This window comes from Plectrocnemia conspersa, unplaced genomic scaffold, assembly GCF_051122295.1.
Source record: "Plectrocnemia conspersa isolate PC_06_02 unplaced genomic scaffold, ASM5112229v1 ptg000011l, whole genome shotgun sequence".
Lineage (NCBI taxonomy): Eukaryota > Metazoa > Arthropoda > Insecta > Trichoptera > Polycentropodidae > Plectrocnemia > Plectrocnemia conspersa.
The window spans coordinates 19,558,203-19,584,403 of NW_028277175.1; the positions used below are offsets into that span (position 1 = coordinate 19,558,203).

The following is a 26,201-nucleotide window of genomic DNA, read 5'->3' on the forward strand; positions in this document are numbered from 1 at the left end:
ATTTATGCTTCAATTCTTGGAATAAATAATTAGGAATGATAAGGGTTTAACACAACAACATTAAAAACATGTAATTTATATAAGCATATTTATTATAAAAATAAAAAAAAAATATGTTGCATCAATTTGATGCGATTTCATATTTACATTACATATTTTAAGAAAAATAAATACGTAGTGAACAACGTATAAAGAGGGAATAAGAATGTGTTATATACATTTTTGTACTCAATGACCCTAATGAATTGATGGAACCTCTTTATGCATTGCTCGTCGAATTACTATACAAATCATCTTAATTTACCGCACACATTCTTTTAAAACAAGAAACTTAACAGTTTAAAACTAGCATGATTCTGAGAGACCGAACTATGGTTAAATGCAATGATGATTATTATTATGTGAGATGAGAACGATGATCAGGATCTTTGATTGCGAGTTGATGAAGATCCTTTGGTAGAATTATTTTTTATAATTTAATAAGGTCCTTCGCTTCCTGTTGAGGGTGGTCCGTATTCGTTGCTTGGTGGTGGTCCATATTCTGGGGCTGGTGCGGCAGCAGCTGGGTATCCTTCTTGTTTCTGAAAATAAGATAAGAACATGTAATTTATGACGAACAGATGTACGGTTGATTTTATTTATACCAACCTGTGTCTTGTATCTGATGAAGTAAACTTCCGGTTTGGAAGGTTGTGTGGGTTGAGGAGATGGTATGACAATATCAGGCTGCTCTTCCGGTTTCTTGACGAGCACATAGATGAGCGTCTTCTGTTCGTCTTGAGGTTGAAGTGGGATGATTGGTGCCGTTGGAGTAGGCGGCGTTGGTGCTTTGATGAAGACTATTTTGTAGTGCTTTTGTGGTGGAGGGATTGCGATTTGTTTCCTAAAATTATAAGGAAATAAAATTTTAAAATGCACAAATTTATATATATTTAATTATATTTTGTCCAACTATTTAAAAAAATATAGAATATGAAAGACGAACTTCACCAGTTGCTATTTTTTTCTTTCATATTATAGTAAGATCTATTTTGTCTATATTTGACAATATATTAAGCTTTACAATATTAAGGGCAAACTCAAGAATGTGTAATTTTTTTATTTCATAAAACAGTAAAATGCAGTTTCCAGCAAAAAATCATGAATGTTGCAGTTGCATTATTGTTGACCATTTTCGAAGACATAATATTGAGGACGCACTCATATTGAAACATGAACTCATATGATCTATACTTAGTAACCATGACATGGGCTTCGACAAGTTGTGTTATGCATGTTTTTGAAATACTTGATTGTGGGGGTTATTATTAGTTCACCCTTAATATTCTCAATGCTTTAAGAACTTTAAGTTGAGTATATCGAGACATGCTTTTGTTGAATTTATCCTAAATATTCGCAAAGCCTCATATCATTACTAATGAAATTAAGTCTATATAAATTATCGCTGATGAAAACACTAGAAAAACTTGCGAGGGAATAAATACAGAATGGCAAATTCTACTTAAAAAGTAAATTGTTTAATAAAAGCATAAAGAATTTACTACTATTTTCTTTAAGCTATGACAACAAATATATTTGTTAAAATGAGGCAGTTAAATCAAAAATTAAAATTGGCAAAATCAGATTAGACTTAGTCATTTTTGATATTGACATATGGAGTTTGCAGTCATTGTTTTTATCTGTTTTTATGAATTATCACATTTTAGTGGTTTAGTCACGTGGTTTATGTAGAATACAGCATTTTGGATTCTAATTTATTAGGAGTTTGCCATTTTTGTTATTAAATACAATTTTTAAATGCTCTTTTTCGCTATTTCTATATATTTTTTATAATAGATTTTAATGTATGCTAGATCAACTGTAAATGTAAAATAAAACTGCATTATTAGTTCAAAATTTAAAAATATATAAGTTTGCCGTTTTTGATTATAAATATCTTAAGCAAATGTCTTAAAATAATAATATTATTCTACTTAAAGTGATTGTGTTTGATATCAAACTTGTTTAAGCGAGTATTGTATGCGTATAACTGATGTACAGGCGCGTATAGGTGCGTACGGTGAGATACATTCCCTTTCGCTCGTTCGCATGTTAAGTGACGAGAGTGAATGAGAGATAAGGGCGTGCATTACACGTTCCGCACGCCCATTTCTTCTCACTCACTCTCGTCATTCAACACGCGAGCGAGTGATATGGAAATTATCTCACCGTACACGCCTGACGAACACATAATACGGCTAAATTTGTTAGCCATCCTGATTCACCATCTTGTATCAAAATGCAAGTTTTCGAAAAATAAAATAATTCCTAGCTCTGTTAAAATAAATCCTAGAGAAAAAAGTAAAGAATATTAAAATTTAAATAAAATCTATTTATATTTAGTACAAAATATATGAGATGAAACGATTTTTGTGGCCAATATAACTGCTGTAGTTTTTATTTGATTTGAATCAATAAGTTAAATTGACCTAATAAATATCTTGGCTAAGTACTTTATCCAATTTGGTCCGTCTTCTTGTTTAAAAATAGGGACTTAAAAAAATCGTAGAGAAGAGAATAAAGAACCCAAAAAATGTTATAGAAATTGATCTATAATTAAAAAAAAATTCTAATACATATTTTTTTATGGACACAATAACTACTGCATATATAATCATATATAAGTATTTTAACAAATTTCTTAAGCCAGACTTTTCCAAATATGATTTAAAACATGAGGCTAGCTAAAAAGGTAAAAATATTTTATATTGATATACTGAATTGTAATATCTTAAATGTGTGAAAATGAAAGTCAAAATCAGATTTGTAGGAAGTTATTTGAAATTTAATAAATTGATTTAAAAAATATTATTCCCGTTGTTTCAAGAATTTAATATCATTAGAACTGACTACACATGGTACATTCTTGGATAAACCAGCTTTAGATATTGTCTTTGTTGTTATGTGTTAATTTATTTACAATCGTAAAGATTTGGCTAGTTTTGTTTTAATTATAGGCTTATATATCAAAAAATTATAAATTACTCATTTACTTTTACAAACAATTCTATTTTAAAAGATTAAAAGCCATTAATAAGACATTGACAATGACTCAATAAGTAGATTTTGATAGTCTTGAGATTTGTATCGCCTTTGAAGCAGGCTTTTAACAAATATATTGAAATCGATTCGGTAGTAAGCAAAATAGTTGTATTTAAATAATTGTCATGCTACGAAAACAAAGCATGAATGTCGTTCATTTCCAGCCATGGCCAAAAATCTCGAATTTTCAATCCGATTCGCACGATTATTAAATGCGGAAAATTGCCAATTTGCATATATGAACGTGCATGGTCGCATGATCGCGGAAAGCGAACTTACTTAGCGAATATCGCTTTCCCCGACGCGTCAATTCGCACCTTGCAATTTTCCCTTTTAGTGACTCCGATTAATAAGTGCGAGTCGTCTTCGGTGAAAGCGCCGCTTTATGCAATAAGTCGTAATCTAAATTCTGGGCCAGAATGCAAATGCTTATGCAAATCGCACAGCCGTGAGAAGGGTATCGATTAACGTTACGTTAAATTACGCAACGTCACCGGACAATGCGTGGCTTGAATTAAATTCGCATTAAGCGACTTGAATATCTAGAACGCATTATTCTCTTTTGCCAGATGGTTGGCAGAACTGTGTACTATTTATTTACCTAGGGGGAAGATATTCTGGCTCTGGCGGCGGCACATGAACGTATACGTGTTTATGAATCACTGGTGCTTGGGCTGGAGGTCCGTAAACTGGCGCTGGAGGTCCATATCTGGTCGGGGGTTCCGGCCTAGCTGTGGCCACTGCCAGCAACGCCCCAAATACTACCTATAAAAATATAAAACACAGTTAATACACATCGAGAACAATTGAATAAAATACGACATTGTATCCTTTTACCGAATTTTTGCATAACAAATGAATTTTTTTTATACTACCAAATATTTTTTATACTGAAAATGTATAGAACAAATTATGTCTCATGTAGAATATGATATTTCTTCCGCAGATCTGTAGATACAATAAAAATAATAAACCAGACTTTGACTAAAGCATATTTAAAGCAATGTTCAGTAATCACAGATTTATGGCACTTTTAAAGTTTGTGTGAAACTGTCATTGACATATACCATAAAAAACTACAAACTAACACCAATACGATAGTGTTTTGAAATTACTATGGTGTCTGGGAGATTGAAATTAGTGATTATTAAATAATTATAATTCTGACCGATCTTTACAGATTAAGTTTTTCTAGATTTTCCTAATCTCACGGAGGAATATTTTAAATAAAGTTGAGGTAGGTTTTGCATAGTGACATAATAATTGTACAGATAAAAATGATGACGATGAACTAGGTCGTACATATTAGGTATTTAATATTCTTTAAAAATTAACTAGCTTAGTCCATTTTTAAAAAGACAAAATAATAAGCATGGATATTTTTACCAATGTTCATATTATATATGTATGTATATAAAAAATATTTTAGAACTCATTATGTCCTCATAATGAGTTCTAAAAATTTGTATATTTAAGAATTTTTTGGTTCAAAAAAATTTTATGAATAAAAAACGCACTCAAATGTTTTTATAAAAAATAACAGACATATCACAAGATCTCCTCCCAAACGGTGAACAGTAGTGACGTGACGTTTGCACATATCATTTTGGCTTAACTGTGCTATTTTCAACTTTTAAGTTGAAAGTTAAAATTTGAGCTGAACAATGGCGTGCAAATGAAATCACTAAAGAAACTGAACAGCGACGTGCTGACCGATTTCGTGCTACTGCAATACGTGAAGTGACTAAACATATTATATATAGCCAAGTATTTAAATAGATTTGAACTAGTAAAATAAATAAAATTAATTATTATAAATGAGATTGAATCTCTCGGACGAATTATTATATAATATATTGATTGTATAACCAATTTGTATTGATTTGTATAATTTTAAGACACATTACATATGAATATGTATTATTGTTATATGAGAATATATATTCATGAGTTTTCAAGATATTAAACAATACTATTAATTAAAATTTGGTTTCTGTAAGTAAAAAACTGCAAATATCACAGAAAGTTTTATTACCTGTATAGATTTTTGTCATTTATTTGCACCCAGTTGATGTTAATGTATTTTTCACCAATGAAATATCATAAATAGGTTACTAATATCTGATTGACTTAGAAAAGTCGCATTAAGCGACAAAATTAATATTTCTCTTAAACGGAAATTGTCATAAAAGTTTCGTTTTAATGTGACTTTTATGAATATCAAAGAGGATTTTTTAGTTGTTCCATAAAAAATTGTAATATCACTGGATGAAGAACTATTCTACGAATTTTACTCAAGTAGTGATTTGTTAAATATTCTAAAATAAAATATAAAGATTGAATATTAGTTATAAAATGTAACTTTCATGTAAATAAGAAGAAAGTAAAGATTCATCAGATTTTTTAAAAACCTTTCAACAATAATATATTATATTTGTGTATTTATTTGGGTTTCGATATAGTGTAAGTATTCATAAGATCTGAATAGTTTGGAAACTACTGGTCTAGACTGTCACTTTCCGAGCGAAATGCAAATAGTCGAATCGGATGCATATTTAAACAACAACTGTAAAAACTATCATTAAAACTGTATATAATGTTATGTATAACATAGAAGCGTCACTAGGAAGTGAACTTCATCTTCCTTGTACTTTCGCCGCTCTAATGGTTGAATCACGAGAAAACATATGCATTTGTAGAGGCCGCGGTCGAATTAACATCTTCGTGAACAATGAGTAAAGAACTCGAGATTTCTATCATTACAGATTAAAAGTTATATCTTTCTCGTTTTTAATAATTGCATTTTAATCATTGAGATAAATAAATAATTTGTTGTTGGACCAAATGAACCCTGTAGTTACATTAAGCACTATAGAAAGAATGAAGATTTTATTAGAACTCAAACATAGATCGAATATGTAAATGCTACTTTTTATACTCATGTTTATTTTATAAAGTATTATGTAATATTTATGTTTAAATTTTAAAATAGTCATAAAAAATATGGACGAAGTCTTTTCTTTTCAACACAAAAGTTAACATTGCCTTGAATTCTAACAAGTGGTATACTAACAACATTTCGATCAATGGTCAAATTTTTGTATAGAACGTACGAGTATATAGAAAAGATATCACTTAAATAATTTATAATTTATTTATTTAAATACAACAACGTCTTTAAGATACCCCTAGAAAATATATAAATACAAATAATGTACAACTAATATATTCTAGTCTTATTAAATAAATTATAGACAAAAACTTAGAGCAAGTTAGAATTAAAACATTAGCAATGTTTATATATGTATTTCCAATAATATGTAATCTATTAATAGTTGAATTCTAAAAATAAAGAGTTTGTAAAAGTTTTACAACAAATCAAATGGAATGTTGGAAATTTTTAATATATTTATCGCTTATTAAAAATAAAAATATAATGGGATTAAGATGAGATCTTTGCGGAATTATTTTTAAATTATGTATACAACCAGGAAAATATTTTTAAGTGATTTTCAAGTTTTTAAGAACAAATTTAATTTTTTTTTATGTTTTTAAAAACAAATTGTAAATTTTTAACAACTTTTTAAATAGCTATTATATCGCTAGTTAAAAGTAAAAATATAATGGAACTATGATGAGATCTCTTCTGTACTTTTAGCTACTTCTAGATTATACATATATACAAAATGGCAAATTGTTTAAAGCGATTTTAAAGTTTCTTAAATAAAATTATATATTTCTAAAACGTTATTTGCATAGTATACGAAATAAAGACGTTAATGAAATAATTGTGTTCTAAATCATTTTTAATTTTAAAAAATATCATCATTTTTAAGTATCTAGATTAAATTTATTACATAAACACAAATTGAAAAGTTTATTTAGATTTCATTGGAGACACAAATAAACATCTACTTTTTCTGTAATTTTAAAATCTTAAGGTCATAAGAAAATTATAAATTATTTTATTGCTTATAATAAGTAAACATAAAATAGGATTAAGATAAAACCTTTGTGGTACGTTCAGGCGCGTACGGTGAGATACTTTTCCTTTCGCTCGCTCTCGTTACTAAACACGCGAGCGAGCGAAAGGAAAAGCATCTCACCATACGCGCTTTGTACTTTTAGGTACGTCAAGATTAGGTATGGAAAGAAGCAAATATTTATAAATGATTAGAATGTTCTATAAATAAAATCTAGCATTTTCAAATTTCGTTAATAATCTCACATGGGTAAGAAAATTAGGTTTTTGATAAAAAAAATAAGCACAAGATTCCAAAATAACAGTCAATAATTATGTGCTATATCATTTTAAATTATTAGAAATCTTATTACTATTTAGGTTGCCAATAACTTTAAAAATTATACAGTCATCAGTATAAAGCACACTTCAACATGTTTAAAAATAGTTATTGTATCGCTCAGAAATAATAAAAATAAAATTGTACAACGATAAGATCCTAAATTATACTTTTGGAATGAAATTTAAATGCATATAAAAATAAATACAGCATTAACGACTCTGTTAAGTAAGCGATCATATAAATTAAGATTATCTTCATCGTTATTATACAAGATCTGAAATTTCCGGCTCGCTCATGAATCCTCCATTATGTCTACGATTGTACATTCGCATATTTCCGCGTGTCGAAGTACTAAATATAATGACAGCGCTCTTGTGTCAAAATCAAAACGACACGAATGTATGCAAATATGTTCGCCTCCGTGAAGCGTTCCGTCGGAAAACAAGTGTCGTTCGTCTCGATTGACTACCCCTGACCTTCCGCAATGCGTGACTCCATTGTAGCTGAAAAGCAGGTAGCATGCGACAAAATGTTCACGTTTTCATTTATGAAAAAAGTGAAAACGCACGCGGAAATCGCGAGGCGATAAAAATGTGAAGCAATTATCGCAGTTTAAAATTGTTAATAAACTTGAAAGTTGCGAGCAAAAAAATGTCGCAAAAGAAAATTTTAAATAAATATAGTATATGTATTATATGATATAATATCACAATAAATACTTTTTATTGTTAATAGGTTATTAGAGCAAAGAAATGCGAAGTATAAACGTGCTAATGCTCACGGGTGTTTATATACATATATAACGAGTAAATATCCTGAAACTTGGATAGTGTCATATTTTTGAAGACGTGATAATTGCATGGAAAACTTTCGGTAAAATGTGTTTATTTATACTTGATATTATACAAGCCTAGATAGAAAATAAAAGTAATGGTCCATCGCTACCGAAAATTGCCAGTTGCTCCTTTTGGCCCATCGCTTCAAATGAAAGTTGATCCAGAGCAATTAGACGCTTTCAAAAAATGAAAGTGGTATGTCTGGTCAGGTGTACAGTATAATAAACAAGGATTCGGTCCATTCTCGTTACCAATAATAAAGCCGTTGATTAGCCGTCAATATGCTAATGCCAATAAGGCTTCTACATGTGTGTTTTTTATATTCCTTTTTCTTTCACCACTCGTGGCGTCATTACTATTATATTCCCCAAGGCTTTTGCTCGTCAATCAGCCGTGCGTTCTTGGAGTGGATCGTAATAAATATGGAGAGCACTTTCTATCTTGCGGTCACACCTGATCATAAGAGATCATAATGAGATACCCTGAGAGAAGTTTTGAAGGGTAGCATGCGTGTATTGTTTCAAATTAAAACCACACAAATGAACATAAGCTAAATGTTTTTAATTACATTTGTAATACTATACAATTTTTTTTTAATTTTATAAGTTTGATATATGCTTCAACATATTTTAAGTAACTTAAAAGTAACTCAAAAAATTCAACTTTTACAATTTAATGATTGTAATTCTTTTCCTTATTTTTTAAAGAATTATTTATTGTACATGTATTGCCTATACAAACTACTGCTAATATTATTTTTCTTGACAATATATGTTAAGAATCAATACAAATTTAAATATAAAATAAAAATAAATCTGAATCTTAATAGCTATAATATATGTTTTAAATAAAATATATACATAAAATATGTTGTTTTAATTATTATTTTAAATTCTTTAAAATATGTAAATTTCAAATGAAAATAAAATAAACAGTAAATTTTGAACGATAAAAGTAGCAAATAAAATATTTTCTAAGGAACTTTTAAATTTTATATTTATCGTCATATATTTATTTCTAAATTTATAAACATATTCTCTTAAGAAATATTTATGATTATCAATTGAAATGGTTGAATACTAGGTGATTTTTTAAGAATCCATTTTTAATTATAAGTTACTTAATAATATTGAAATATAGATACTTTAAAAATATATTTGTATATAAAACATAAATAAGGTTTCTTACATTAAAATACACGAACTCTAAAAATAATAGCAATAAAAAATCAAATAATTAGTTTTTGATAAATTATTACAGTTTTGTAAAATAGATATATGTATGTACATAAAAATCATTTAAAAAAATATTGACTTAGGGAAAAGTTTTTTAAAGGATTGCTTAGATAATGTATTTAAATTGTTATTACAGTAGATTTTTTTACGTTTTTATTTACAAGGTATTTTCAATGAAAATGATACATATGCACATATACATATGTATATATGTTAAGGTTCGTAAGAATAATTTTGTGTTTCAAAACCAAATTTCTTCTGACTCTTGGGTTATCATGGCAGGAGCATTGTTGCCGAAGATAAAAGTAAGTCTTAATCGTGGTAAAACTAATTTAAATAAAATATTAATAGTATTAAAATAAATAACCCTAAAATTAAATATTAAAATAATCGCGATAAACCCTAATTAAAAAAAATATTAATACTTTTAATATATGAAGTATAATTTTATTTTTGAAAATCGTGTTTTAGGAGCATTTTGCATTTTTTCTGACTTTTCTGAACTCATGATCATGGCAAGATCATCGTTACTGAAATATAGACTAAAATAAGTCTCAATTGTGATACAACCGAATTTTCAAAAAAATATTTATACTTTAAATATATGTATATATATAACATTTATATACATATATATGTATATTTTTAAAGATTCATAAAAATAAATTTGTTTTTGCAAATAAAATTTCATTGCATCACATACTTCAAGTATTTATTTCGACAGCATTCTGCAGTTATCTATACTTTTAAGTAACTCAAAAATAATTAAAGATCATGGCAGGACCATTGCTACCGAAATTTAGACTAAAAATAAGTCGCGATTGGGATAAAATCGAATTTTCAAAAATATGTATAATTGAAATATAAAATTTGTATACATACATATTTATGATAATCTAGACTTTTGAGTAATTTAAAATTTAAAAGTTACTCATAATCGTGGTTGGACTATCGCTGCTGAAATATAGACTAAAAGTAAGTCTCAATCGTGATGAAACTGATTTAAAAAAATATTTGCACTTTGAATATATGTACAAAAATTTGTGACATTTAATTACTTAACAATATTAATTTATTATTGGGAATATCTTGTAGTTATTATTTATAGAAATGACTCATGTTTTTAATTACTAAAAATAATTGTTTCACAATGCTGTAATAATTTATTTGCAAAAAAATTATAATACAACGAAGAATTATTTGTTTACCTAATTTATTGGCTCATATGTTTTGATTGTATTGTGCGAAAGTTGTAAGAATTTATTTTAACAAAAAGAAAATATATTTCAATAATAGGGTTAGAATGAAATTAAATTATTTATGTATTATTTTATTTTACATAAATCATTTTGAATATTTTATATATTAAACAATTGAAAAAATATAATTATGATTATTTATAAGCTAATTAAAATATCATGGGATAGATGATAAATTTAAATATGTCTTGAATAAAATCAATAATATAGAATACTGCAAAAGTGGGTCACGCCGAATATTTTGATAATCGCAAAACGACTGTATAATACAAAAAAAGGAAGCTTTCGTGTACGTATTTCGTTTTTATTTTTAAATCTAGATCGCGCGAAAGTGAATTCGGTACCGGTCGTAACTGTTTGTACCTACCAGGATGAGCTGCATCGCGACGAAAGGAAAAGTGGCGACAAATCGAACACCCGAGAGAACACTGGCACCGACTGATGGCACTCTTGGCGAAGAAGTCTGCTTATATAGCCGGTGACAGGGGGAGGCGGTCCGGCGCGTGATGCCACCGGCTCTATCCCCGCATTTACCATTCTGTGCGCGTTCAGCTGATAACGAAAACATCAACAGTGGCAACGGTTCGGACCTTTGCAGTATTCCAAGACCGGAAGTGAGCAAAAACGCATCTTTATCGAAGACGTTCCAGACTTCTCCTTGAAACCGTACAGCGACAGTTGCTCAATCGGCGTTTAGATGCAAATCATCCCGTGGAAAATGGCGACGATTAGAAACGGTCATCAGTCGCCACAATAGCTGATTGAGTGGTAAGGTTAAGTTTACACAAAGGCGCCCGAGGCGACCGGTCGCTTTTGCCACCAAGGACGCTGAAAATTGACTCAATTTTTTAAAAATATGTCGGTCAAATCGAACCATATGCGAGTCACCGCAACTCAATATAATTATTTGACCGATTGTGTAACATACTATATCTTTGATGTTATCAAACGTATTGAAACACATCTTTAGATACATTTAAAAAAATAGAACCAATGGTTAATATAAATAATAATACCATTATAGTGATAATTGTACGTTGGAATTATACCAAACAGTATAAAACTTATTAAAAATTAGTTAAATGGTTTGATAGTTAGTTTATAAAATTAAGCTTAGGCTTAAAAATTCTGTTTTTGCATATCATTAAAATGTATTTAAGTACGCATATGTACTTCTTTACCTTTTAAAAATACAACAAGCAAAAATTTATGTAAAAAATAAGTATCACAAGAAAATCGAATAGATCTAAACCTACGAGATTTGTTTTATGGTACTTTTCCGTTATCAGATCCCACTCTATCATAACAGCCTTGATTATACAAAATAATAGAAAAAAAAAACACATTCTAATTGCAGAAATTTCATAAATTGCTTAGTTAATATTGTGCAGCTGTGCACGTTTTTAATGGCTAGTATTGAATATAAAACGATACGGAATTTTACAGCGTAGTGTTTTTTTATGGATCTCTTTCAGCATCATCTGGTGATATTATTCTCATTGAGTATTTTACGTCAGCAGAATGTTTATATAAATATTAAGCTTACATTTAATAGATGTCACTATGTGCAATCTATTTATCCAGATCCGTGAGATTGAGAAAATCTAGGAAAACCTAATCCGTGATGATCGATGGGATAATTATATTATATTTTAATAATTATTCTAATCTCTTGTTACTCTTAATTTAATATCTAACATATAAAAGTATATTTAATAAAATATATATATTATTTAATTTTAACTTAATATCCATTGCTTATTATGTCACGTTCAGAGATCAAATGAGACACACTTAAAATTCGTATTTTTTGTGTACGCATGAACCCTTTCAGTAAAGAGTTAATTTACACACATTTTTTATTTAAGCTGGGGGTGAGTTAATTTTACGTATTTTTCCAAAATTATTTCTGTTGCTATTTTTTTATTATTATTTTATATTATATTTATACTAAATTAAATAAAAAAATGAATGACTTCCAAATTGATTGATTGTTTAATTGCTTTGATTTATCTTACTACTTTTTTGTATTAGTATATTTTAATAATTTATTTAGACACATTTTTATTTATTTATTATTTATTTTAAATATTTTTTATATATTAATCAGCTTATGTGTATTTTTTATCAATTCAGAGGCTTTCAATATTTTTTTAAAATTAATATAAAATATTTTTTGGTATGTTTGTTTATTTCGCACTCTATAATTTATTGGTATTATTATTTATAAAAATAATTTACAATAAATCGAACTACAAAAAATATTATAAAATATTTTTATTTATTATTTCTTCAGTTATATAGTATGTAAATATATAACTATCTGGGGAACCTCAAAACAGTAAAAATTCGAGCGCCGTACATGTACGGCGATACCGCTCAAAGGGTTAATGCACAAAGTCCGTATATTAGTGGTCGGTTTAAAGTCTCACTTGATACTTGTTTTTTTAATTTTATCATAGATTTTATAGTTAACCATTTTATTGTACAATCGTAGTTATATCAGTTAAATAAACACGTCTTCCATTTATTAAAGTTGCATTTTTTAATATTATTTATTATTATAGATACAATAAAAAATACAATTTTGTCAAAATGTAATTTTTACGCAAATTTAAACAATTTATTCTTCTAAAACTATATAAGTAGGGATTTCAAACCGGGTAAGAACCGGAACCAGGCCACCAGGTACTCGCGTGTTTTTAAAGGAGTAGATTTTAGAGGATAACCGGTTCTTTTCATTTTAATATAATGTTTAATTTTTTTTAATTAAACATTTGTTGTCATACGATTTTAAAGAAGCAAAATTTTCCGTCTTTTTTCTATTTTGCAAAACCGATCTAGAGATTGGTTAAGGCCTATATTCGGTGCTTTCAAGAAGTCCGTTAAAATCACAGCTGCATACAGAGTAGGTAGTGATAAGCGGGTCGAAAAGGTAAAATGAATTATGATTGAAATTCAAGATAATTCAAGATAAAATTCAAAATACATAAATTTGAATTCCGGGTAAAATATAATAGTAACAGTATACAAAAATTACCCGAAAAAGAACCGGGTACCCGGATCCTTTATAACATTTACCCGATAACCGGGTAATGAATTTGGGCGGGTATTTTGATGCCCTATATATAAGCCTAATGGCATGTAATTAATTTACAAATAGTTTAGATTCAAATTTGATTAAATTTTAATCATTAAAACAATACACTTATTTCTGGAATACGAATTTATCAGCGCGGTTTACCGACTTGGCAATCTTGGCAACTGTCGACAGACTAATGACAATCGGCTGTCGTGTCAATATACGCGTCAAACAAAAACAATATACGCCATCTGCTAAATATATAGTCCTTTTGTAGTACTCGCCTGTTAATATGAAGTCAAACATGTTTGAATTTTGTTCCACTGAACATAGTTTGGGAAACTCTGTTAGAGTGAGTATTTAACCTAAATTTCGTTGCATATGACTTAACATTAAATAATACGTTATGTCCCTAAAACAATTGCATATTAGAGAATTAGAGAGCAAAATACATACATATCCCACTTACAAAATTATTTTTGTGATTGCAAAATCAAATCATTTCTAATTTATTTCAGTGAAACCCTGTGTCCCTTAGATAATACTTTCAAAACATTGCTACCTGTTATATAAAAATCTAATTAAAGAACATAATTGACTACATCTTTTTTTAAATCATTTTTGTAAGATGTGAAAAATTATTGCAAAGATAATAAGCTGATATTTAATATTCTATTTTTAATTGCTGTTGACTATAATGAAAACAAAAAAACAATCTTTCATCTTACAAATACATACTTTTTTTTATCATTTGTCTTTCACCAAAATCGTATCAAAATTTCTCGATGAGAATACAAATATACGGATTTTGAGAAGGCCTTTGACAGTGTATGTCATGGGATATTAGTTAACCTCGGATGCGCGGCTATTGGTAAACCTTTGGCATCCAATAATATTTCACCCCTTCGAAGACTCTCAAGGGAAACCTGGACCCTCTGCTTTTTATGTTATTAATTAATAACAAAAATATTGCAGTTACGAATTAGACTTTTCTTTTACATATACATGATTTAAAATGGTTTAAATGCATTCTATCTATTGCAGACTCTTCTGTATGGAGTGATATTTGTGGTATATTCTCGATCTCGTTCACTATCAAATTATACTTTTGAGAGCTAATAGAGCTTCTCTCTACCCGTAACGACATTTGCGAAAAATCTTCAAAGATGCTCGGCTTTCACTCTGCCGATCCGTTATTTATGTATTTAAATTAAATTAAAACATCGTGACCTAACAGGTTACCCCAGAAAAAAATTGTAGTATTATTTGAGCACACAAAAATTTAATAAAAATAATACATAGAAAGAAGCAATAAAAAAAATCGTAAAATATTAAAATTAAATTATACTAACCGGACCAGCTCTTCGTAGCTGACATTAAGCCGGATGGCGACAGCCATAGGCGAGTCGGCTATGCGGACATGTCTCTATGACACTTTAATTCGCAGCATTCTATAATTTGTAATCCCCGAATAACCAAATACTCCCTCTTAATCGGAAAGTTTAGAAAAGGTTCTTGAGATACCTTCATTTAGGAATAATCCGTTCTTGTATCTCAGCGCCTTTCTTTTAGGAGCGTTGCAATACGTTTTGGAACGTCTATGAAAACCATGATCACGACCTCTTTTAATGTCTGTTAGAGCTAGTCGACCGGATGGCGACAACCATCCGGCTCCCTAATAATCTGGCATTGCACATTTAATGTCAGCCACGAGAAGCTGGTCCGGTTCGTATTATTTTTTATCTTACTTGTATTTTTTGTGTATTATAATAAAACTATGTAATGTTTTCTAACCATTGTGATGCATTAAGGTACTTATTAGCTCACGGTGTCTTACTTTAATTTAAATATGTAAGTAAATAACGTTTTCAACGGAAATGACAGTGAAGATTTGAATGAACCTGAGAACTATCAACAACTTTTTATTATATGTTTAATTTTTAAATCTGAGCAAGAATGATTTGCAAGAGTTTCAAAAGTAGTGAATGATTCTATCGTATGCTATGGATTAAGTGAAGAAGAAAAGAAAATGTCTACAAGGTTTGTACTTAAATATTTGTATATACATACACCTATACTACGTTATGTACGTATTTAAATGAATTATAATCAATACGATTTTTCGACTTTCAGAAAAACCTTAGGAAGCAATTAATCAAGTCGAGGACTGTACTATTATATAAATGGGCACCGACATTATAACAAGTAAATATAATATAACACTTCGTTTAACGGTCGTCATCAACGTTTTACACACACATAACTAACACTAGGTTATATAACGTAGTATAAAATTGTCGTAAATCCTTTTTTGTTAAATTTCACGACTTCCTCACACGAATTTGTTATCTTGAGAAATTATTGCACTACCGGAATAAAAAGAGCATCATTGCGGTTACGCCACCGTAAAATATAAAACTACTCCATTTTTGTCTAACGCACTTTCAAACGTTTCTAATCCATTTTTTTTGGCAAACAACTTAATGATGATTGAAAGCGCGCAAAAATTATTGATCGCTCTGTAATTACACCGACAAGCCGATGAAGATAAAAGATATGCGATAAAAACGTCACATTCGTGTAATTCAATATCGCGTCCCACCTCCCATATATTTTTTTTATTATGTGATACCGAACTTGTTCGGTATGCGCGTCACTTGGAATTTTTCATGAGCAACGGTGTGTAAATTAATTTTTCCGGACGCCGAATTTCTTCGACCTTGTTGGATACGAAGTCGCGACCTCGGCTTGTTAATCAATGGCGCCAAAGCGACTTTCCTGCGCTCGCGAGCTCATGCCGACTCGACAAATCATTATTCTCAAACAGGTGAGGAGATTCCAAACGCTTCTCAAGTCACTCGTTTTAATTGTTGCCGATATCGCACTAGATAACTAAGCTTTTGATTATAATGTTTTTATTTGTGGGTTTTATCTTTCGCATAAGCAATCAATAATTAGTAATCCGAAACAATTTTGATACATTTATTTGAGACGCATAGTTAACAGTGATGTAATCGGATTTTTAGATTACAATAAAACTGTATATGATACTCCAAATTATCGTGAAAATATCAGTCTTGATTTACAACTTTGAGCTGAGTAAATTAAAATCAAAAAGTATTCCTAAAACTCCATAGTTCAGGTTTAATCTTTCCTTGCAGAATTCTGCACTTCCAGATGCTTGGAAATGTATAAGATGAGATAAGACATTTATATAGGTATATTTCACAATCACTATAACCAACTTCTTGTTGATCACACACGAAATATAAGATAAAATCTCTAGAAATTATTTATCAATTAGATATATTATATAGTATTTATCGTGTATCATTTAATTTTAACTGAACAGCTATTTCGATGACAACAAGTTTTTTTCGTAACTATGTACATGGAATATAGTCGGCAATTTATCATTAATGATTTGCAATACTTAAAAGAGTAATAAATATACACTGAAAAAGCTTTAAAGATAAGATCTGGGCCCACTGCTGTTTTTTATTGTTTATAAATGACATAAACATAATAATTACTCATTCGGACTTTTTTATTTTATGTTGACACTTGCTTATTTATTCATTGAAAAATGAACTCTTTTTATTGAAGTATATGTATACCTAAATAATATGTATTATATTAGTTAATGATTCAGATAATGACATACTTTAACAATTCCCACGCTGGCAAAAAAACTGAACGATGCTTTAAATGCTGACATCTTCTATGAACTTTCTTTTACTGCTTAGTATTTTTACTGTACTAATCATATTTTAGAGTTTTATAATTTTTTATTGTATATTTTATCAAAAACTGTAAACGGCATCATTAATTGTCGCTGCGTAGCAAGAACAGTAATGTGGAAAATAATCTTGTATGAGACTATGATGTTTCTTTAAAACGACTGTTGTTTATAATAAAATGATTCTATAAACTTGAACTTTGCTTCTTTACAATATTATATATCTTTACAAATAAAAGAACGCAAAATGTGGGCTAACAAATAAAAGGACGCAAAAACAAATCTCTGCAGTTTGTCCATATGCATAAAAGCTGATACACAGGGCCCATATGATTAAAGGGAAACAACTACAAACAATCTTTCTAGGGAGGCATCGAAAAATCTGAGGTGTGCGAACCTCACATTTAAATTTGATGACCCGTTGCTCCTTACTATATTAAAATCTTTGTATTTAACTTTGTAAATACTTTAAAAGCACTCACGAGCTTCTAGCTGAATTGCAGCTTTTTGCTCCGAAACACGCTCATGCATTGTTCCATTGAGCAATCGTTCCAAAATAAAAAATAGTACGAATATATTTTGTACACGTCTTATTTAAAAACATATTCGGATACTGTTGAGTGACTTTATTAAAATTTCCTTAATTTTATTAAAATGTCCTTTATTAAATATCAGTAATAACTGATATATAATATTATTATTTACATATAATAGTAACAATTATTAACACAAAAACACCTAATTGTGTTAAACGATCTAAATATTATATAATTGTATTATTTATTGTTTAAATAGGAGTCTATGTGTTAATAAAAAAATGCATATATCGATAAACTGAAGTGTAAATTGACTTCACTTTTGGGTGAAAATTATTTATTATTGCCACTTTTGATACATTTCTATGAAAATTTCACTTTTGCAAAATGTTTAGTAATCTTCTAAAAATAGCTTGTTTTTTTAACCTTTTTTGCTAAACATATCTCTCAGTATGTACCTTGATGTAGTGATGAAAATCTGCTCGTCATAAAAACAGGATATATAATATAATATAATCATTTACATCTAAGAACATGAGAGCTAACTACCGCTGCCTATTTTAATCCGGCCCACAGACTAAGAATGGATTTTATATGTTCAAACTCACTAAAATTTTAAAGTATGCGCTGTATAACGGCCAATCGTCGAGTTGAGAAGTTGCGAGATATGCTTGCATGTGGTGTTCCTATTGCTTTGCATTCTACTGTGACGTTACGCAGTTATAATTTGGCAGCGTCTTCAGTGTAACGCTTTTTGTTATGTTTTGTTCTCATTACATTACCCGTGAATTTTTACCATGTCACTGGCAAAACTTTTTGAAGGAGAGGGAAGTTTGAATGTTTTTTATTATTATTGTGCGCTGATCTGTACTGTACTAAAATAATACTATAAACGTTGCAATCACTAAACTAATCACTCGACATGATCAGACAAAGCAACGATCAGAAAAGTTGTGAAGTTTAAAACTGAATTTTTCATCACAGCGCATTTTTTTGCGAAAATATAAAAAGGAAAGTGAGTTCAGGAGTAGGTAATTTAGTAACTAATAAAGGAAAGCCATGTACTAATGGTTTGATTGTTGCCGAATAAATATGTCCTGGGGAAAATATATATATTTCAATGTATCAGCTTTTTGTAAGGTTGAGCACATTGTGAGTAACATCAATAGGCAATTAAATAACGAGGCAAATTAAGTGGTTTAAAACTTAATTAAGCTAGCGAAAACGCTCTGTTTATTCATTGTATTAATCACCAGTAAGTATTTTGTGGAAAATATGTGTTATTGAACCAGTTAAACTATATTCGCTATTGTAAATTTAACCATTGTCAGATTTTTTCATCAGAAATAAAAGCCGAATATTCTTTTTCATACTATACAGCAGTTTAATGGCTGTCAATGTAAAGTTTTATTGAACAAATTGGTACTCAAAAGAGCGTTTGAAGTTTTTCTCAACGGAAAACCCCGCCCTCGGCTATTATTATAAAATACTGAACGACTCTGGAAATGAGCGTTTGCTGCAGATATGAGATTCTTGAACGAATTTAATTACAAACTAAAATGAAAAACAGTGCTTATAAAATTATTTACACGACAATAGGCGCTGATTGAATAAAAATCATGTCAACCTCTTTTGTGTCAAATTATTGTTATAATCAATTTTAATTAGAAAATTATGAATTTTGAACCCTTAGTTTAAAATGTTATCACAACAAAAACAATTACTCTATTTTCATAAATAAAGCTTATCACGTTACATTTTTTTGTTCCATTGTTTTTTTTTAAATCATCTGTTTTTATAATAGTATGTAGATAAAATTGTCATTCAAGAAAGTCAGAGTTTTACAACTTATACTGTAAAACAATATTTTTATCAAAAATCCCTGTCTCTTTTCTCACTACCTGCTCTGAATGTAACTGTGAATTTAGCAGATTTTAGCAACTACTTTTTCTTTTAATTGCAGCAGTTAAAAACTATTTAAAAATATTCGTATAAATTTGATTTTCAACAAAAAATGCTTTACAAGATTATTGAAAACCCTAATCATAATTTTGCATTTTTTTCAAGAAATCATTGAGAATAAATACTAAATTAGTATTAACCGTAAATTAATAACTAAATAAACGAAAATTATTTTATTTCAGAATATTTTCAGTATTGATGAGAAATCCCTGTATCTTTTATCGCTACCTGCTTTGAATACAGCTGTGAATTTAGCAGATTTAAACTACTACTTATTTATAAAAATGCAAAGGTTATTGAAAATAGTATTTTTTACTAAAAACACTTTTTATAAGAAATAATAAATCATCATTTTGCACATTTCTCGTGAAATTCTTGATTTACGTATTTACTTAAAATTAATAATTAAACAATCAAAAATCATCTTATTTCAGATCCATTATCCTTAGAATTTAACCACAGAAAAAAACAAAATATACATAGTACTTATTTGTACCAACTAATTATCAAACATTAAACGAGCTATTTACACCAAGAGCATAATATTTTTCCTCCTCAAAAAGGCAAAACATTGTCGCACGAGGCATTTTTCAATGGTTTTAGTATGTCGAGGCCCTACCGTTGTATATATACATTGAGACCATTCATCATCGTTCGAGCCTCGAGAGTAATTAAGCTTTCCCTGAGCGGTCGATAATCGTCGATTAAGTCATAGAGAATCTCGCGGTCGACATTGAGAGCGCTCTGTCAGATTCGTCACGTTCGGTCACAAAAATCTGACCGCACCAGACCTTAAACTTTCCATTCTGTCATTATCGGATGATGGCTCCATTACGCGTTTTCACGTCGGACCGATAGGGAAATAATACCGTGAATAATTTATGTGCCACCTTGCCTCACACCCCACCGGGTGATACGTTTCTACGTTTTTGTTACGTTACAATGGGAACGTTTCCAACGGTTCGATGGCGACATACCGATAAACGAATTGGACACGTATCGGGCTTCTTTATCGATCTCGCGCAATAGATCCAGATAGTAATAAACTTGTACCAGAAAAATATATCTACTCCTCAAAGTGATACTTCTCTTCTCAATCGTGTCTCAAAATATGTTTTCTATTATCCGGGGCTATAAAAGAGAGAGTGTTTATTATTGACAATATGATAGTGTCGGGGATAGGTTTATATAACATATTTTAAACGATCATGTCATCATTATAATAAAATTGATATTCAATGATTAGATACAGTGTTAAAATGATTAATTTGTTAATCAACATCGTATCAATGTCTGTATAAAATTTCTCACATTTTTTGGTTTTAATCTATGAACGTTGGGTTGACTATTTTTAAGTTATGCGAAATCAAAAAATATTTTTTTAATAATGAATGTTATAAAAAAACAAATTAGTATCAAGACTATTTATATTAATTTAAAAAATAGCAGAGAATTTAGTGTTTTAAACTTTAATTCAGTACGAAGATTAATTTTAAGTATCTAAGACTGTACTCATTTATTTAAAAATAAGCAATTACTTTAGATAGACTTAAAATTAAACAATATACGTATTAAGAAGAAATTTAATTTATTTTTTAGAGTTATCCGGAGCTGCACATTATTAACTCGGAAATATGAGAAATTTCGGCAGTTACAAAGTATATTTCGAATAGTTGAAAACAACGATTATTTGTAAACTCTTATCGATTATATGAAAAAGTGTTATAGCTAATGTTACGTAAAAATGTATATTGAATTTAAATATTTAAATTGGTCGTGTCGATTTTTATAGCCCGACTAATTAGCGCTACGTTCGTAATTATTAGTAATGGTGGCAGATTTAAATTAACCTTAAAATTTTATTATCAATCAAATCAATGCGTGAAAACGAAAGTGTAGCATTATTATTATGCTTCGATTTAATAAAACGTTTCGGTAGCGATGTCGTAATTGTGCGAAACCAAACTATCTAATGCGAATCTCCGTGATGACCCCATAACGATTAATCTTATAATGTAATCAGAAGATTAACAAGTTTATCGTTCTAAAAATCTCAATCATCAAACGAGATTTTTTATAGTGTTTACATAAAAATGGACATGTCGAAGGTTATATACCTCTGAACAAATCTGACCTAAGCCACGTCAAATCCCATCGAATGTAATTGTAAAAAACATAAACGTCAAGTTGTAGAATATTTTCTAGATTTATCGCTGCTGTCAACTTTGCGAAAAAATGGTATCGCTCGTAAAAAAATATATTCACGCAGATCGAAAGTTGCCCACCGGTTTTTGTTCCGATCAGAAAACGATTTCTGCCTTATGACTACCAGTAATTAATCCGGCGTTGATGTGTCAGTAATTGATATGGTCACCGCATAATAAAAATATTGTTATATAAATTGTGCGAGTTGTTAAAAAATAAACACTCGAATTATTAACTGAAAGCCACTTGATTTTAAATTCGTTTTCACTGTCATTATACAGGTCTTATCAAGGATTGCCAATAATATAATATATAAGTACATGATCCGGAATGCCAAAACCAGATCTGAAAGTTTATATTGTACAATGGCTTAAGGTTGCGCTTCTTCAGTTCGAAAATGGCGCAAAGGTCGACTGCATCTTTACTTTCAAGGGCTCAATGAATACATTTAAAAATGCACATACTAATATACCCTTCAATTTTTTTTAAAATGTCCTTTTGCTCTTTTTTATAATTTCGTAATATATTTCCAGAATATGTAGTAAGAAACACAAGAAAAATATTTAAATGTGAAATATCTAGATATAGAAATGTGAGATTCTTGTTTCCACACAATGATGCCTAATAGTAAATAATATAAACTGATTTATATGTAACCCAACATGTCAAAATGTTAAATTTATTATGAAGTAACACATATACTAAAAATATTTACATTTTTGACATGAGACTGGATGATTCGTGTAAAAGCAGCGTTCTATAGCACTGCCGCCCTGGCCACAAAGGGCAAGGATAATGGACGCGATCGTAACTCTCTAGGACACTGTAAATACCGCAGCCGAAAGTCACAGAGCATTGACGGTTTGTCGACACCGACGCTTAACAAAAAGTGCTTCATTGAATAGACGCTACGCCAAGAATGCAATGAATTGTATCCCGACATGGATGCAGAACCTGAATCGCCAATCAATTATTAAAGTGACACGCGCTCCGCATAACAAAGCGGAGCATCCTCGAAGCCTTATGGCTATGTGAGTGAAAGATAAGGGCGTGCGGAACGCATGTAACGCACGCCCTTATCTCTCACTCATTCTCGTCCGAATAAATAAATACAATCTAATACAGTCATATCCGAATTTGGATAATTTTAATTTTATTTGTCGCTGTAGCCTCTGCTGAAAGAGGTTTCAGTAAATTAAAAATAATAAAAATCTATTTAAAATCGTAACTTTCTCAGAGAAAATATCTCAGATTGAGCGGATCTTACAAAACAAATTTTAATAAAATAATTGCTAAATATTATATTAAAATCTGTTTTGATTTTAATAAAATATTTAGCTTTAAGAAAGTGACATTTGCTTGGTGGATATCACTGTGGTAAAAGAATTGTGTAATATTGTCTTCCGGTGATATATTGTTTCCCGTTACCGCTTAGTAACAAAGAAATATTCATTCAATGCACCGGAGAATCCACTATTGTCTACTTTATCATTATTGATGAATGATAATTTTTGAGTATTGAGAATAGGGTCCCCTACAAATGGAAGCCTGTGTTGTTCCCACAAACTTTTAAGGTAAAGAGTAAAATATAATATTATATTTTTATAGTAATATTTTGCATATTTTTTTGAGCAAGTGAGTTTGAATCAGTGAAAATTGTAAATTCAATAACTGAAAAAATTATGATATTCCAATTTATTTTATGTGATGATCTCAAATATGTTTTTATTACTTCATTGTTGTAAACTGTTTAAGTAATAAGTTGGAAAAATAACCATAAAAAAATACTTTATTAGCTCAATAAAATATATTTTGTTATAAAATTTTAACAGGGTAGCAGTATTGAATGGAAATTGAGTGCTATATACCTGGGCGTACTTCATACAAAATAAATGATAAATAATAATAATAGACAATTATGTATTCTCTTTGGTAGAAACAGAACTTTTTAACTTTTGATCAATTTTGCCACCAAACAGATGACCGCTTGTTTAATATAAAGTGCATGCCAAGCCATATGAAAGTTTCCCTAATTTAAAACATATTTATTTAAATATCAAAACATTGCACCTGGAAGAAGAACTATTACTAAGCTACTAGAATTTTTTGTCAAAAACTAATATTTTTCTATTTTACTCATCCATTGTTTCTTATAAACGACCATCATTGCGTGCGCTTAATCTGTTAATCATCATTTTTTCCATTCATCCCAAAGACATAAACTGAATCGCTCTGAAACTATTGCAGCACATACAGACAAAAAATACGCTCGGAATGCGCCCACAAAAGCGACGTGGATTGCGTGTCTCCATGATTTACGTTTTTCCAGGGATACTTAGTGGGTTTATAATGGGCGAGAGAAACACCACATGCTGCGCATGGTATGAGGAACCGTCTCTCGACGGCAATGGCCGACGATTTCGTGTGTGTCGCGAGCGGAACCCGTCGGAGATGACATACGTTTCGGCTCTCCTAACAACGCCACTTTCACTCTCTCTCTGTCTTCTCTCACCTGCGCCACCGGTTCCGGGGATGAGCGGAGGGCGGGCAAGCGGTAGTTTTTTGCACGCTCCTGCGTTGTACAATGTTGCCATTATTGAATAATAAATAAACATTATCCCCCTCCTGTTTATAATAAAATGCAAAGAGTTGCAAAAATCTACAGAATAGCTCGATTATTATTTATTGTAACATGACAGACGTTAGCCCAATGTGTTACAACAGACTAGACACAATCAACAAATTTTAAGTAAGTAGTGAAATATCAGACTTAAATCAAAATATGCACAACCATGATATTCATCTGTGAGATTAGAAAAATCTAGGAAAACTTAATCTGTAATGATCGATCGGAAATATATTTGAATAATAATCACTAATCAGACACGATATAAATTTAAAAAATACACGATGCTACTTATACAATTTGAACCAAACCCTTAGTAATTAATAACTGACCTATCAATCCTATTGATCTATCGTGTTAATAGAATATCAAATGTACAAATCACGCAGAAATAATTCAAGAGCAAGGGCACCTTAATTTTAAAAAGACTATTATTGTTGCCTTCTTATGAGCGAGTAGCACGAGATTATAGCGTGTATTTCAGTGAAAGTTAATGTGAAGCTTACTTGTTTTCTAAATGTGTATTTTCATATAAAGATAATTTATTTTGCCAAAAATTAGACATTGATCATGAGTGATATAGTTCAGAAAAATCTGAACTCGTTGTATATATTTTTACTAAATTACATAACTAAGTGCTACTAAAAACTATTGTTACCTAATAATAAAATGCATAATGATTGTTTAATTTAGTAAATGAAATAAAATTTGGGTTAAATAGACAGACAAATTTTTGTTATTATATAATATATTATAATACGCCCATTCACTTCCCAAATCGTAAAATATAATAGATATCATCAATTTTGTGGAGGAAATGTTGCTATAATAATTATTAACATTAAGCTAGATTATTAGCTCTAGAACACATATTATATAATGTTCATTAAATCGAAATAATCTAAATTAGATCTGAACATATTTATAGTTTATATACTTCATATGAATTTATTTAGTCTTTTGATATAAATCAAGCAAATTAAACATGTAAGTTATTATTTAACTGTTATAGTTTAGCTGTATATTATTATATGTATGTTTAATTTAAATCTTATGTTTAATATTCTGAAAAGTAAATATTGCGATTTTTGCTATATTAAATATCAGATATAATAACAAAAATAAATTGCAGTGTCCTTTATAAGAAGGTTACCAGTAGAACCTACAATTATTCGACCTCATAATGCATCAAAACCTTCAATCTTCAACAGTAAAAAATGAGATTCAAGTGTAATTTAATCTTCAAGTATATCATAAGTTACTGTAAAGTAAATTCGATTATATATACTCGTACATAAATAAGTAAAATCGATAATTGAATCATCAAACTATAAAA

At 29.5% G+C, this 26,201-nt stretch overlaps 1 protein-coding gene across 1 annotated transcript; it reads right to left on the reverse strand.

Moving 5' to 3' along the window:
* Positions 1-74: 74 nt before the first annotated feature.
* Positions 75-11,235, reverse strand: LOC148229844 (uncharacterized). Its single transcript, XM_088197994.1, has 4 exons — positions 11,079-11,235; positions 3,683-3,842; positions 649-883; positions 75-581 (listed from the first exon to the last, which is right to left on the reverse strand). The coding sequence occupies exons 1-4, from the start codon at positions 11,095-11,097 to the stop codon at positions 477-479; spliced, it is 519 nt and encodes a 172-aa protein (XP_088054120.1). The 5' UTR covers positions 11,098-11,235; the 3' UTR covers positions 75-476.
* Between the last annotated feature and the right edge of the window lie 14,966 nt (positions 11,236-26,201).

Coding starts and splice junctions, on each gene's coding strand:
- LOC148229844 (XM_088197994.1), bottom strand. Junction 884..3,682: donor CCAGAATATCTTCCCCCTAG/GTAAATAAATAG, acceptor TTATAATTTTAG/GAAACAAATCGCAATCCCTC. Junction 582..648: donor TCATCAGATACAAGACACAG/GTTGGTATAAAT, acceptor TCTTATTTTCAG/AAACAAGAAGGATACCCAGC.